The 13527-nt window shown below is 53.8% G+C and overlaps 1 protein-coding gene across 6 annotated transcripts in view; it reads left to right on the top strand.

The window, feature by feature from the left end:
* The first annotated feature begins 2150 nt into the window (after positions 1-2150).
* The window catches only part of LOC105469651 (spectrin beta, non-erythrocytic 2), a 45117-nt gene continuing 33740 nt past the window's right edge, over positions 2151-13527 (top strand). Inside the window, exons 1-3 of one of the 6 annotated variants that reach the window (XM_011720982.3) lie at positions 2151-2721; positions 10264-10354; positions 10442-10620. In XM_011720982.3, the coding sequence (XP_011719284.2) occupies positions 10464-10620 (157 nt within the window). In that variant the 5' untranslated portion in view covers positions 2151-2721; positions 10264-10354; positions 10442-10463. The other 5 variants (XM_071074213.1, XM_011720983.3, XM_071074214.1 and 2 more) reach the window with 5 other exon arrangements.

Here is a 13527-nt window from a genome sequence, read left to right on the forward strand (position 1 = left end):
ACATCATTCCATTCACTTTTGCAACTCAAGTAAGAAGGAACCAGATGTTTTCTTCATCATTGACTGTGCTGGTTCACTACAGAGCAAAATAACAAGTTTCCAAAGCAACCCAGTCACAGAGCTGAGAGAGGCGATCTCAGTGCTCTCTTTATTCAACATGCTTCCTCTCCAAACCGGGAAACAGTATGGGAAATAATACAGTAAAATCATAATGGCTGATACTGGTTAAGTGCTTACTATGTGCTGGGCACTGTTCTCTTACTTTACCTGCAATAACTCATTTGATGTTCCCCACATTATGGTACCATTTTGCATGTAAGGAAACTGAATCCTAGGGAGGTAACTTGCCCAAGGTCACACAGTGAGTGGGTGGCAGAACTACAGTTTAAACCCAAGGAGTCTGACTCCAAAATCAATGCTTTTAACCATTCTGCTATACTCCCTGTCTAGCAGAGAGGAAAGAACATATTAGGATTCAGAAGGCCTGGAGTTTCTATCATGAACTAATTCTGTGAACTTGTACATTCACTTAGGTGTGTGAACATCAGTCTGTTCATCAATGGAATAAGAACGAGAATGTTTATCTTGCAAGTCTTCTTGAAGGATTATGAAATGCTGAAAATAGGAAATAACTCTACAAAAGATATTATTTTGCTAAGCATAAGACTTAATACCCTTGACTTCTAATTGGGTCACAATATTATAGGCTGTCATTGTGACCCTCAGTTCCCATAACCAGTACAGCAGCAGCAGCTTGGTGGTTCCAGTTCCTTTGGCAGGGCAGCTGATTCTTTCTCTTCTTTTTTTTTTTTTTTTTTTTTGAGATGAAGTCTCATTCTGTCACCCAGATTGTAGTGCAGTGGCATGATCTCGGCTCACTGCAACGTCTGTCTCCCAGGTTCAAGTGATTCTCTTGTCTCAGCCTCCTGAGTAGCTGAGATTACAGGTGCCCACCACCATGCCTGGCTAATTTCTGTATTTTTAGTAGAGAAGGGGTTTCACCACGTTGTCCAGGCTGGTCTCAAACTCCTGACCTCGTGATCCACCTGCCTCGGCCTCCCAAAGTGCTGGGATTACAAGCGTGAGCCACTACGCCCGGCCATGGGCAGCTGATTCTCATCCCATCAGCTTTAATGTCCCTGACCAAGTGTCCCTGATGACCGTCATGCACAGGTTGGTGCCTGCTTCCCCCTGAACCAACCAACACGTACTCCTACCTCTAGGAAGAGTTGCAGTTTATGCCCTTGTTTCTTTAATGCCATTACCTTACAATGCCATTGCCTGAAAGAGTGGCTATTAAAAAAGTAATTTAATAAATAGCCTCAGGCCAGGCACAGCAGCTCATGCCTGTAATCCCAGCACTTTGGGAGGCTGAGGCGGGCGGATCACCTGAGGTCAGGAGTTCAAGACCAGCCTGGCCAACGTGGTGAAACCCCGCCTCTACTAAAGATACAAAAATTAGCCAGGCATGGTGGCATGCACCTGTAATCCCAGCTACTAGGGAGGCTGAGCCAGGAGAATTGCTTGAACCTGGGAGGAGAAGGCTGCAGTGAGCCGAGATCACGCCACTGCACTCCAGCCTGGGTGACAGAGCAAGACTCCGTCTCAAAATAATCATAATCATAATCATAAATAGCCTCAAATGCAGCTAACTGTGAGGTACACACCAGAAAGCCACTTCCAGTTTCGTGGCAGAAGCACAGATATCAGAGCTAGGAGAGAGCTTCAAAGTAATCTTCAGTGGAACTCCCCAACCCTTCTCCCAACCCATTTCATAGACTAGGAAAACCAAGGCCAGGTAGATGACACCACTAGTTAGGGTTGTGAAAACCGTATCTGGAAAGTACTTCAATTGCATATATTTGTTTCAGTATGCATACCTTTTCAGAAAGGAGCAAAATCCTAAATTACCCATTAAGCTATTATAAAACCTTAAATCCAATAATTCGCTCAAAGCCCGTTCTTTGAGTGCCCTTACTTGGCCATTTCAGGCATTCCCTGGATAGAAATGGGCCCACATCTTCAGGGGCAGTACATAAACTAACGGCTGTGTACAAAGCTCACCCTGTTACCACTGGTTCATCTCTGAGCTGAGTTTTCTAATCTGGAAGAACAGCACCTACTTCTCAGAGCTGGAGTGGGGGTGGGAGTGTCACATGAGATGATGCGCTTTTAGCACCCACCTGGCACTCTGTGAGTTTGTCATGATTTGGGCATAATTCCTTCCTCTCCTAAGCAGGCAGCAGTTCACCTTGGTTAAGGACCTTAGACCTTAGACCACCCAGACGCTAAGAAACCAAGGAGAAACCCAGTGCCAAGCCTAGAAATGTCTGCCCCCACCCCCACCCCCCTCAAGACGGTGACTAGGCCGGAATTCTCCTGGTTGATAAATGAGAGGAGCTGAGAAGCGCTGAGATGCCTGTTCCCAGCATCTGATCTGTAGAAGGCGAATCTTCACTGTGCCATGGAGATGTTCTGGGAGGCAGAGCCGGCCCAGCTGCCTGAGGGAGGACGCGAGAGCGAGGGGACTGGTGAGAGGAATGCTTAGCGGAGACGGACTGGAGGTGCCCGGAGAGGAAAGGGGAACGGAGGCTGGATCTCGGGAAACCTCGTCGGCAGTGTCATTAAAGGAAGAATCGCGTGTCTCGGCAGTGTCATTAGAGGAAGGATCGCGTGTCTCGGGGATACGAATTTTGAAGGAAAAGCAGAATAGGGAGAAAGGTGAGGTGTCCGAATCGGGGGAGACCAAGATCTGTAAGCTGTGGTGGGGATCCGGGTCCAGCGAGGACGAGAAGGCGGGGTTTTGAGGGGAACCCGCACGGAAGGTGGCTGGGGTTCGGCAGCCGGCCTCGGAGCTGCAGTCGCGTTAGCCCCGGGGCAGGTCAACGACCCCGGGCGGGGAGCGGCGGGGAGCGGCCGGGAGCACCAAGAGGGGCCGCGGTTGCCATGGCGCCGGGCGGGGAAGGGGCGACTCGGGCCCCGCCCCAAGCCCCGCGGGGCCGCCGGCTCCAGATGGTCCCGGGCCTCCCGCGGGAGCCGGCGGCCTGCGGCAGGGGGAGGCTATTGTCCTCCTTCCGCGGCGCCGCAGTCCCGCCGCTCGCGCCCGCGCGCCGCCGCCACGCGCCCCGCCGCCGCCCGCCCCGCGCGCCCCCCGCGCCGCCTGCGCCCCGTGACAGCGCCCGCCCGCCGCCCGCGGTGCGCCCGGCCGCTGCCTGCAACCTCCTGTCGCGGCCGGGCTGCGGGCGCGGCAACTACCGGTGCGCCCCCACCCGCCGCGCCCCCGCCCGCCCGGCCGCTGCTCTGCGCGGAGGTAGGTGCCGGCGCCCCCGCCCGCTTTGTCCCGGCCCGCGGGGCGGCGCGCTTTGTGCTGCAGCGTGCGGGCCCCAGGGTCGGGGTCGGGGTCGGGGTCGGGGTCGGGTCCCGGCGGCCGGGGTGAGCCCGGGCGAGCCGGGGCGGGAGCAGGCGGGGACGGGACGGAGAGGGTCCCGTGCCAGCCACACAGGTACCGGGGTGAGGGCGGTGGGGGCCAAGGCCGTGGGGGATTCGGGCCTCTCTGGAGCTGGGAGAAGAGTCTGGAACAGTTGGGGCTGACGGACACGTTCGCTGCCAGGCTGGGAGCGGGTCTGACAGCGCCAGCCTCTCGCGTCGCCGGGGCTGCGAGGCGGACGGGCCGGCGCCGGGCCAGGTGCTGGGGGCGCGCTCGGCCGCCTCTGTCCGGCGGGCTGCGGGAGCCCGGCTCCCTCCTCCCGGGAGCCGCGTGGGCTCCTCCTCGCCTCTTTGGCAGCTGGCTCCACGCGCTCCCTTCTGTTCCCCCCCAGTGTGTGGGAGAGGGGCACGCGGTTGGCTGTGGTGGCCGGAACTGGCCCGAGGAGAACGCAGACGCTTCGGGCGGCTGGGAAGCGGCCGCGTGCGGCGTTTCTGCGGCCGGGACGCTGATAGGTCTGTGCTGTCCGCCCCGCACGGAGCTACCCGGCGAGACCTGCTCGCGGGGGTGTTCCAGCTCCGGCGACACAGTCATGATTTACCTTCCACTCGGCTTGGAACTTTTACCCCATTGACCCCAGGACATTCCATGCTTGTGTGAGGTGCAGGCTTGCCCCGGTCTTAACCTGCTACATGACGTCTGCCCTCCCCCTCTCGGAGCAGCCACGGTTCCAACGCTGGAGAGCCCGGGGGTTTCAGGCATGGGCAGAGGTAGCCACAAACCAGTTTTCTTCGACGGTGAAGAGGGCAGAGTGAGTTACAAATATGTGTCTTAGCTTGAGGTGTGGGGCAACCTCTTGGCATATTCAGAACGGCAAAGGATTGGCCGCGGAGAAGGTAGGATGGAGTTTAGATTCTTCACTTAGAAAAATTGATGTGACCCCGGGCTTGGGGAAGGGAGGTAGCAAGGGAGTGAAGAATTTGAATATTTGAATAAATCTGCCATAACTGGAGGATTCTAGAAGAGAAAATAAAATTTCGGCCCCCCTCTTTAGCCCAATTCCTAACTTCCTCCGAGGGATTTGATCAGGAACACAGTCTGAGAGGTGGTTTGGGGTTTTGCTGTTCCTGCCTTCCCCTGTTTTCTGCCCTGGGGCCCATCTTTCTCTTGCCTTCCTGGGGGCCGTGAGCTGATTTGTGACTTTTTTTCCTTTTATCTCTCTGCCAGTCCACCCATTTATACTTAGAAGCAAATAAGATTTGAACTTTGCCAAAGTCCCCATTTCTTCTAATCTATTATTCATCCCGCTGTCATTTGTTCAACTCTGCCTTCCCATGACTTCTCTAGCTCTGCCGTCCTCCTCCCGCATATCTGCAGTTCGCTGTTGGGGCATCAGCACTGTTTCTTTCATTACCTCTGGCACCTACTCCATCTTCATCTTCCTCTCTCATTGCCTGAGCTCCTGAGGGGAAGTGATATTTGAGTTTAGTGTGGGAAAGGCCTGAGCAGACCAAGAAGCTAACCCTGGGTCACACTCACCCCTGAAACTTTGTGTCTTCTCAGTACTCATGGCTCCTCTAACCAATTCCAGCTGCTTCCCATCTTTGGACAAGGGTGGCCCTCAAAGTGTGGTCCCCAGACCAGTAGCTTCAGTGTCACCCGGGAATAGGTTAGAAATGCACATTCCCCTGGCCGGGCGCGGTGGCTCAAGCCTGTAATCCCAGCACTTTGGGAGGCCGAGACGGGCGGATCACGAGGTCAGGAGATCGAGACCATCCTGGCGAACACGGTGAAACCCCGTCTCTACTACAAAAATACAAAAAACTACAAAAATACAAAAAACTCGCACCTCACCGGGCGAGGTGGCGGGCGCCTGTAGTCCCAGCTACACAGGAGGCTGAGGCAGGAGAATGGCGTAAACCCGGGAGGCGGAGCTTGCAGTGAGCTGAGATCCGGCCACTGCGCTCCAGCCCCGGCGACAGAGCGAGACTCCGTCTCAAAAAAAAAAAAAAAAAAAAAATGCACATTCCCAGGTACCACCCCAGAAGTACCGACTCAGAAGCTGGGGGATGTGGGGAGTGACCTGTGATTTAACCGTCCTCCAGGTTGTTGTGATTCATGGAAGTTTGAGAATCCCCAGTCCTGAGCTGTTGAGCTCAACCCTGAAAGTATCCCAGCCCAGGAGCAGGTCTTCTCCCATGCCTTGTTCATTCTTTCCTTGAGCTTCTCTCTAGTCCTAAGAAAGACATTAATTCGATAGCCAAAAAAATGAATTATAGTCAAGTCATTCAGTATCTCTTTATTGCATATCTATTGTACTGAGTCTGGAAAAACATCAAAACGAGTAAACAGCCCTTGTCCTCAATGAGTTAAATGTGGAGTGGGCAGAGAGACATGTAAACAACTAACTGTAATGCGATGTGATAAGTAAGTACAATACTAGCTGCATGCCGAAGTGCCCTGGGAGCACAGAGGAGGGAATGATCAACTCTGAGCGAGGGAAAGAATTCATCAGGAGCAGGAGGTGGTGAGAGGAAGAATTAGGGTACAAGGCAGCCTCTAGCCCAGGGTATAGGATTTCTAGCTTAACATATCAGCTGAAAGAGAGGAAAGCTGCCCTGGAGGATCAGCACGCGTGAGCCTAGTCTGCCTCCAGCAGTGCCTGGCGTAGATTCCAGCAGGACCCCAAGCCTGCAACTGGCGGGGGTTGGCATTCTTCTAGCACTAACAGTGTAAGCTACTTGGGCCTGGCCTTGAGGTCAATTGCTAAGAATAAGGTATGATGAGACTGTAATCTGGATTAGCTACTGCACCGCCCTATTGCCAGACTTCAGGAATCCGTGGAAGAGAGGACAATTGAGGAGTCTCCGGCTTCAAGAGAGACAGGGGGTCATGAAGCTGGGGGGGGGGGGCGGGTGCTGGCCAACTGAGGAAGTGTGAGCATGGAGACCCTGGTCATAGGTGAGGAATGATCTACTCAGTGGCAAGAAAACAGCGCTGGATATGTGTAGGAGAAACGCAAATAGAAATCAGTGGAAATCTAGAGATGGCAGCAGGGGACACATGCTGAGAACACAGCATATTGTCCACAAGGCCAGGGAGCTGCAGAGCCAGAATGCTCAGAAACCAAGACCTAGAGACACAGAGGTAGCAGAGCCTCAGAGCCACATGCTGAATAATGCCAGAGAGCACCATTCACATGGAAGGCTGTGGGAACAAACTCCCTGGAGTCACAACATGGTGGCCTTGTGGGGGTCTGTGATTTAAGGACACCAGTGCCAGCGTAGTTCCTTATCCATATCACAGCATTTCTGGAAACTCAGGACACACAGCTTGCATGCTTCAAATTCAATTTGGGGAGAGGCGCATTTAAGTGGCCGAGGTTTTATTTGGGGGAAGAGGAGGTTCTAGCTCCATACTTTCTCTTGGTAATGGTAGGAATCCACAGGGACATTCTAACAGTTGGACTTCCCTGGAGGGTCTGGCTCCCAATTGGACCCCTTTGTAACTTTAACAAAACCCCCAATTCTGCATTTCTCCTGAGCCCTACTTCCTAGGACCAGGGCTGTGGTCTTGGCAGTCACTGGTTCTGGAAAGGAAGGAGGTGTGGAGAAGACAGAAGTGATGGGTGGTGAGACTCGGGTAGGTGGGGAGGTGTGTGCCCATGGACACACAAAGGCAGAACCTGGCTTCCATCATTAACAGGTTCCATGAAGCTGAACCTGACCTGCTTGAAGGCCAGGGTTGTCTGCCCCTCCCCTTGGGAGGACCAAGTTGGAGCCCCAAAAATAAGCCAAAGCAGTCCATGTTTAGGTTCTGTGCAGCTTGCAGGGGCCTCAGAGATACTGTAGTTTGGAGACAGGGTCAGATGGTTAGCTTCTTTGAGTTTCTGCTCTTTGTGGAGTACAAAGATGTATGAGGTTGGGTTTGCAAACCTCAGCAGTTGGGGCCAGGCAGGTAACATAGTATGTGAAGTGGCTGGGCCTGTAGAGAGATAATGCAGACCCATCTAAAGGAATCCAAAATTAGTCTTTTTTTTTTTCTTTTTTTTTTTTTTTAAGACAAGTTTTACTCTGTCATCCAGGCTAGAGTGCAATGGTGCAGTCTTGGCTCACTGCAACCTCCGCCTTCCAGGTTCAAGCGACTTGACAGCCTCAGCCTCCTGAGTAGCTGGAACTACAGGCACCTGCTACCACACCCAGCTGAGTTTTTGTATTTTTAGTAGAGACGGGGTTCCGCCTTGTTGGCCAGGCTGGTGTCGAACTCCTGACCTCAGGTGATCCGCCCACCTTGGCCTCCTAAAGTGCTGGGATTACAGGCATGAGCCTCCTCACCTGGCCAAAAAATCAGTCATTTAAAAAATCAGTCATATTGGCCCAGCGAAACACTCCCGGGGGCTAGCCTTGGTACGTTTGTGACTCCTAGTAAGGGGTCATGGAAACCGAAGCGGGGGCAGGGTGGGACTTGGGTGTAGGCGTTTTTGTGGGCAGATCTGTGCAGGGAGAGTTTGAGTGCTGGAGATGTCCATCCCAGAGCTGAGCATAAGTGTGGCTGCTGGTTAGGAAGCACTAATTTCAGGGGCCGAGAGAAGTGGAATTACACTTGGTCCTGAGGCGTGGACTACTTTCCCGTCTAGAAGCTGAGAGTATTAGGTGACGCTAGTTCAGGTCATGCCTTGCCCACAGCGCTCTTTGCTCAGGGTGATTCAACTCTGCCCTAGAATATATTTTTATATAAATATTTACAGAACAAATCCAGAGAATCTGTGGGGAGAAATGGTGGATTTTGAATGAGAAGAGTCCTAGGCCTAGTAGAAATTAAGTTCCCTTTCCTTCTAGAGGGAATTAAAGCCCAAATCTACAAGCCTTAGACCTTAGCTCCCTTGCATCTCATTAATGCTCCTCCCAAGAAAAATCCTTGCGCACATTTTCTCTTTAGGAGAAAGGGGAGGGGCAGACAACCCTGGCCTTCAAGCAGGTCAGGTTCAGCTTCATGGAATTAGTTAATGATGGAAGCCAGGTCCTGCCTTTGTATGCCTATGGGTCTCACCACCTACCCGAGTCTCACCACCCAGCACTTCTGTCTTCTACATACCTCCTTCCTTTCCAGAATCTGAGGCTACCAAGACCACAGCCCTGGTCCTAGGAAGTAGGTATCAGGAGAAATGCAGAATTGGGGGTTTTGTGAAAGTTACAGACCCAGTCCCCTCCCCTCTCTCGAATGGCTGCTGAATGCTGAATTACGCAAGAACTTTGGGCAGTAGAGGTTGTTTTTTTTTGTTTTTTGTTTTTTTTTTTTAATCCCCAGCAGCTATTCTGAACCTCATTTGTTAGTTTTGAGCACAGAGTGTGTTTGCGTAAGTTAGAGCCATAAGTAGTGCTGTTGAGCAGACGTGGTTCACATTTCCCCAGCCTGGGCCCTAGGCAGGAGCCATGGCTGCTCATCCCTCCGGGGAGGACTCGAGGCCTCCAGGATGGTTGAGGAACCTGTGTATATTCTCTGTTCAAGAGGCTGCGATTAAGAGCGTGTCCCCAGAGTCGGAAAGAACTTTTCAAAACCCAGCACTGTTTCTTCCAGCTGCGTGACCTTGAACCAGTAACTTAGTGTCTTTTTTCTTTTTTTTTTTTTTTTTTTTGAGGCGGAGTCTCACTCTGTCTCGCCCAGGCTGGAGTGCAGTAGCGCAATCTCGGCTCACTGCAGCCTCTGCCTCCCAGGTTCAAGTGATTCTCCTGTCTCAGCCTCCCCAGTACCTGGGACTACAGGCGTGTGCTACCATGCCCGGCTAATTTTGTATTTTTAGTAGAGGCGGGGTTTTACCATGTTGGCCAGGCTGGTCTCGAACTCCTGACCTCAGATGATCCACCCGCCTCAGCCTCCCAAAGTGCTGGGATTACAGGCGTGAGCCATTGCGCCTGGCCAACTTAATGTCTTTTGTGCGGTTTCCTTATCTATGAAATGGGGATGATAGTGGGCCCTCACCCCACGGGAAGTTATGGTGAGGTGATGCATGTCAGTGGCAGGGACGTGTCACAGCCGACATTTATTGAGTACTTACTAACGTTCTCTGTGGCAAACCAAAGCAAACGAAGGGGAGAGAACCATACTGTGTCCTCCTTTGAACTCCTGGGCACTTGCCAAACAGCGTATCAATCTTCCTGATATATCCATACTTGCCAAACAGCACATCAATCTTCCTGGTGTATCATAGCTTTTTCTTAGCTCAAGAGCAGAATCTGGGTCCTTTTTTTTTTTTTTTTTTTAAAGACAAGTCTCGCTCTCTTGTCCAGGCTGGAGTGCAGTGGTGCACCCAGGTTCAAGCGATTCTCCTGCCTCAGCCTCCAGAGTAGCTGGGATTACAGGCGCCTGCCACTATGCCCAGCTAATTTTTTGTAGTTTTAGTAGAGATGGGTTTCCACCATGTTGGTCAGGCTGGTCTTGAACTTCTGACCTCAGGTGATCCACCCACCTCAGCCTCCCAAAGTGCTGAGATTACAGGTGTGAGCCACTGCGTCCAACGAATCTGGGTCTTTTTATCTCAACTTGCCGACAGGGTAGAGGAGGCCATCTTGTGTTGATCACAGGCTCAGGACAGTTTGTGGAAGGAAAGAATGCCACTTTCTAGTCATTATTGCCCACAGGGCCCCATATGTGCTCCCTGCATTATCCTGGGCTGTACACTGCTGTCTGAAGCACTGAAGCCCATCACCCCTTTCCTTACCCCCAAACCCATCCGTCTCTGGCCCGAAGCCGTTGGAGCCTTTCCTGACCACCGCATTACTCTGAGCTGCTGCCGCCTTCCTGCTTCACTTTCTGTGCTTCTGATGTATTCCTGTCCCTAGGCTTCCCCGGTGGCTTCCCCTCTCCCTCTGGGGGCTGATTTCCACTGAGCAGCCAACCACAGCCTCTGGCCACAAGGAGAGCGGGGCACAGGTAGGGCAGGAAGACAGAAGGCCCTGGTGGTGAGTGGAGGGCTTAGTGGTCCCTCGACAACCCTCACTGGCCGCATTCTTCTTGCAGGAGCAGGAAGCCAGCCACCACCATGAGCAGCACTCTGTCACCCACAGACTTTGACAGCTTGGAGATCCAGGGCCAGTACAGCGACATCAACAACCGCTGGGACCTTCCTGACTCAGACTGGGACAATGACAGCAGCTCAGCCCGCCTCTTTGAGAGGTCTCGCATTAAGGCTCTGGCAGGTGAGGTCAGGGGAGGGTCGAGGTGGGGGGATGCTGGAGGAGGCTTTGTCAGCTCGTCATGAAGAGCCCTTTAACTTTATGGGAAGACTGACTTTTCTTTCTAAGTGGGAGACCCAGAACACTCTATCAATTCCCTGGTGCCCAAATCCAGCCTCAAGAATAGCCTTCAGGCCATTCAGAACTTTCCCCAGCTCCTCCCCCCAAGCCTAGAGACGCTGCACTGGCCCCTGGACTGGCTAAGCTGACTAAAACAGCTTCCCTCTCTGGCCTCAGCCCCCAGGGTCACGCCCCTTCATCCTTCAGCACTCTCGCTCTTGCCACTCCCGTCTCCGCCCACCTCTCCCTTACCTGTCATGCCCTTGTATCTTCTTTGATTTCCCACTGTCATTTCCCACACCTGTTCCTGGTCTATTATTTCCCCTCTGCTCCCTCCCCACCTGTTCCTTCCACCTGCCCCCTGTTACTCCCATTATCTCATCTGCCTGTTCCCTGAAGCGGGTTCCCTCCTCCCGCTGCTGCTGGTTTCAGCAGCTGCCCATTCTCCCGGGTGTGCTCTCTGCCTGCCTTGGCCCCTACCCTTCCCTATGGCCTGGGGCCTGGGCTCTCTGCTCTGAGCAGAAACTCGTCTGACGGCCTCCCTGTCTTCCGGGGGAGGAGTTGTCATGGCAACAAGAGTGCGGCTGCCACCTGACACCACCAGTGGCTGGCGTGGGGCTGACTCACCCACACACCCCAAGGCCACCCACCCCGTTTGGCTTCCTCCTCCATCCCACCCTTGTCATTACCATTGACCTGCCGGCTGCCCAGCCCAGCCCAACCCAACCCAGTCTGAAAGGCCCCAGCTACTCTCACCAAGAGGTGGTGCTCCCAGTGGGGGTGGGCTTGGCCCCTAGAAGAAGAGAGACTCCAAGAGGGAGGTTCCCAAACCTGGCCACATGTTTTACAGGATCACCCAGGGATGTTTTTGTAACAAATACAGGTTTCCAAACTCCTCCCTAGATGCAGAAAATTAGAATCTTGGTCCACAACTCAGGGTTTTTCAAAAGCTCCCTAAGTGATTCTTTTGAGCCAGCCCAGCACCAGTCTGAGGACCCCCTTGTGGCAGCCATAACTTCCTGGGACCCCCTCTCATTTTCTCCTGGGCTTCTCTGTCCTGCTGGTTGGGTCTTCAGGCCGGCTGTGAAACTCTCCTACCAGTGCGTCTATACATCAGAGAAGACAGAAGGTGTGGGTTATGGAGAATGTCATGTTTGGGGGAAATATTCCTGGCACTCTGGTTTTGGATTCATGTAGCCTCTAGAACTGTCATGATGTCTATGTGTGTACAACATGTGCCACCCACCATGTTTGCACACATGACAAGTGCCACCCAGTATTGTCACCATGCCTGTGTACATAGGAAACATGCCTCCCAGGACTGTCACCATGCCTGTGTGCATAGGACACATGCCTCCCAGGACTGTCACCATGCCTGTGTACATAGGAAACATGCCTCCCAGGACTGTCACCATGTCTGGCTGCACATTACTCGGGCCAGGCAGGACTGTCACTGTGTCTGCACACATCTGTGCGACCTTGTGCTCTCATTGGGTGTTTATCTCCACCACTAAACTGGGCTCCCCTGAAGAGGCAGCTCTGCATGGGCTTTGCCTAGCACTGTCTCCAGCCAGTAAGTGTCAAATAAACACTGAATGAATGAAGACGGGGAAGGGCAAGTGTAGGCTGCACATGGTAAACGCTGAAGCCGAGGGGAAGGGCGCCTGGTAGATGCGCCCAGCAGCAGGGTGTCTGGGGGCTGGGATGGCCTGGTGGAGGATGGCCCTGATGGGCTGGAGGGCAGGGAAGGAGCTGGCACTGGAGGTGGTGGTAAACAGCTGGAAAGGTGGAAACAGTGCCCATTTCACAGACAAGGGAGTAAAAGAAAATACCTCGCACGGTGCCTGGCCTTTCCTCTTTGAGGATCTCCTCATTTCCGGATTTCTCTTTGTCTGTTTCTGAGCTGGGGCTCAAAGCCCACACATCCTGGAGAAGGACCTCCCAGAGTCACCCAGAGAGGGGTTGCCCTCGCTGTTCCTGCAAACCTTTGGGAAACAGGAGTTTGCATTGGGGGGCCCCTCTCGTGGATCTTGCGTATTCTTAGGTAACTTGGGGCCTGATGGGCGGGTCTCGAAGGCGCTGGCAGTGCCCTCCTCCGCCGCCCCACAGGGCCTGGCCCTGCCCCCGCCAGCCACACTCCGCCTCCTTCCCCTCCCCAACACTGTCCAACCTGTTTGTCTGGAGCCGCCTGTCCCCTCTCGCCGCAGCCAGGCGTGCCCTCACTCTCTGTCTCAGGAGCTCGGGACACCCCGTAACTCTTTTTGCCACTCCTTGTAATTCCCACCATTCTTGAATCCCCTGACCCTGGAGTCCAGCCTGAGGTTCCACTGGGGAACAGAAACTGGCCCCCTGCCGGCGGGGAGCATGGACTCTGGGCCCTGGGCTCTGTAGCCAGCAGCTGGCAGCATGAATGGGAACGGAGTGAACAGGGTGCACGGGAATGGCCTGCACGAGGCCGGCGAGTTTTACTATGAGGCTGTGGAAGGGGCCCAGAACCCCGGGGGCCTCCTGCTCTCACCAGCTGCCTTCATCAACCCTGCTCAGTATGCCAGCGTGCTGGAAGGACGCTTCAAACAGCTACAAGGTGAGGCCCGGGGGCCCCCTGTATGGACGACTGCGCCTGGGCCAGAGGGACCTGGGTGTGGGGAGAGTGGCCGGAGCTGAGCTGAGGACCCAGCACGGGACACAGTGTGACTCCAGTGTTTGTGCTGGGAGACAATGTGATGCAGCTTGGAGGGGATAATTACAAGAGGCTGGAAAATACACAGATGTCAACGGAATGGGGAAAGGCTTGGACCCACTGGCAGGGAC

This window comes from Macaca nemestrina, chromosome 12 (genome assembly GCF_043159975.1).
Source record: "Macaca nemestrina isolate mMacNem1 chromosome 12, mMacNem.hap1, whole genome shotgun sequence".
NCBI lineage: Eukaryota > Metazoa > Chordata > Mammalia > Primates > Cercopithecidae > Macaca > Macaca nemestrina.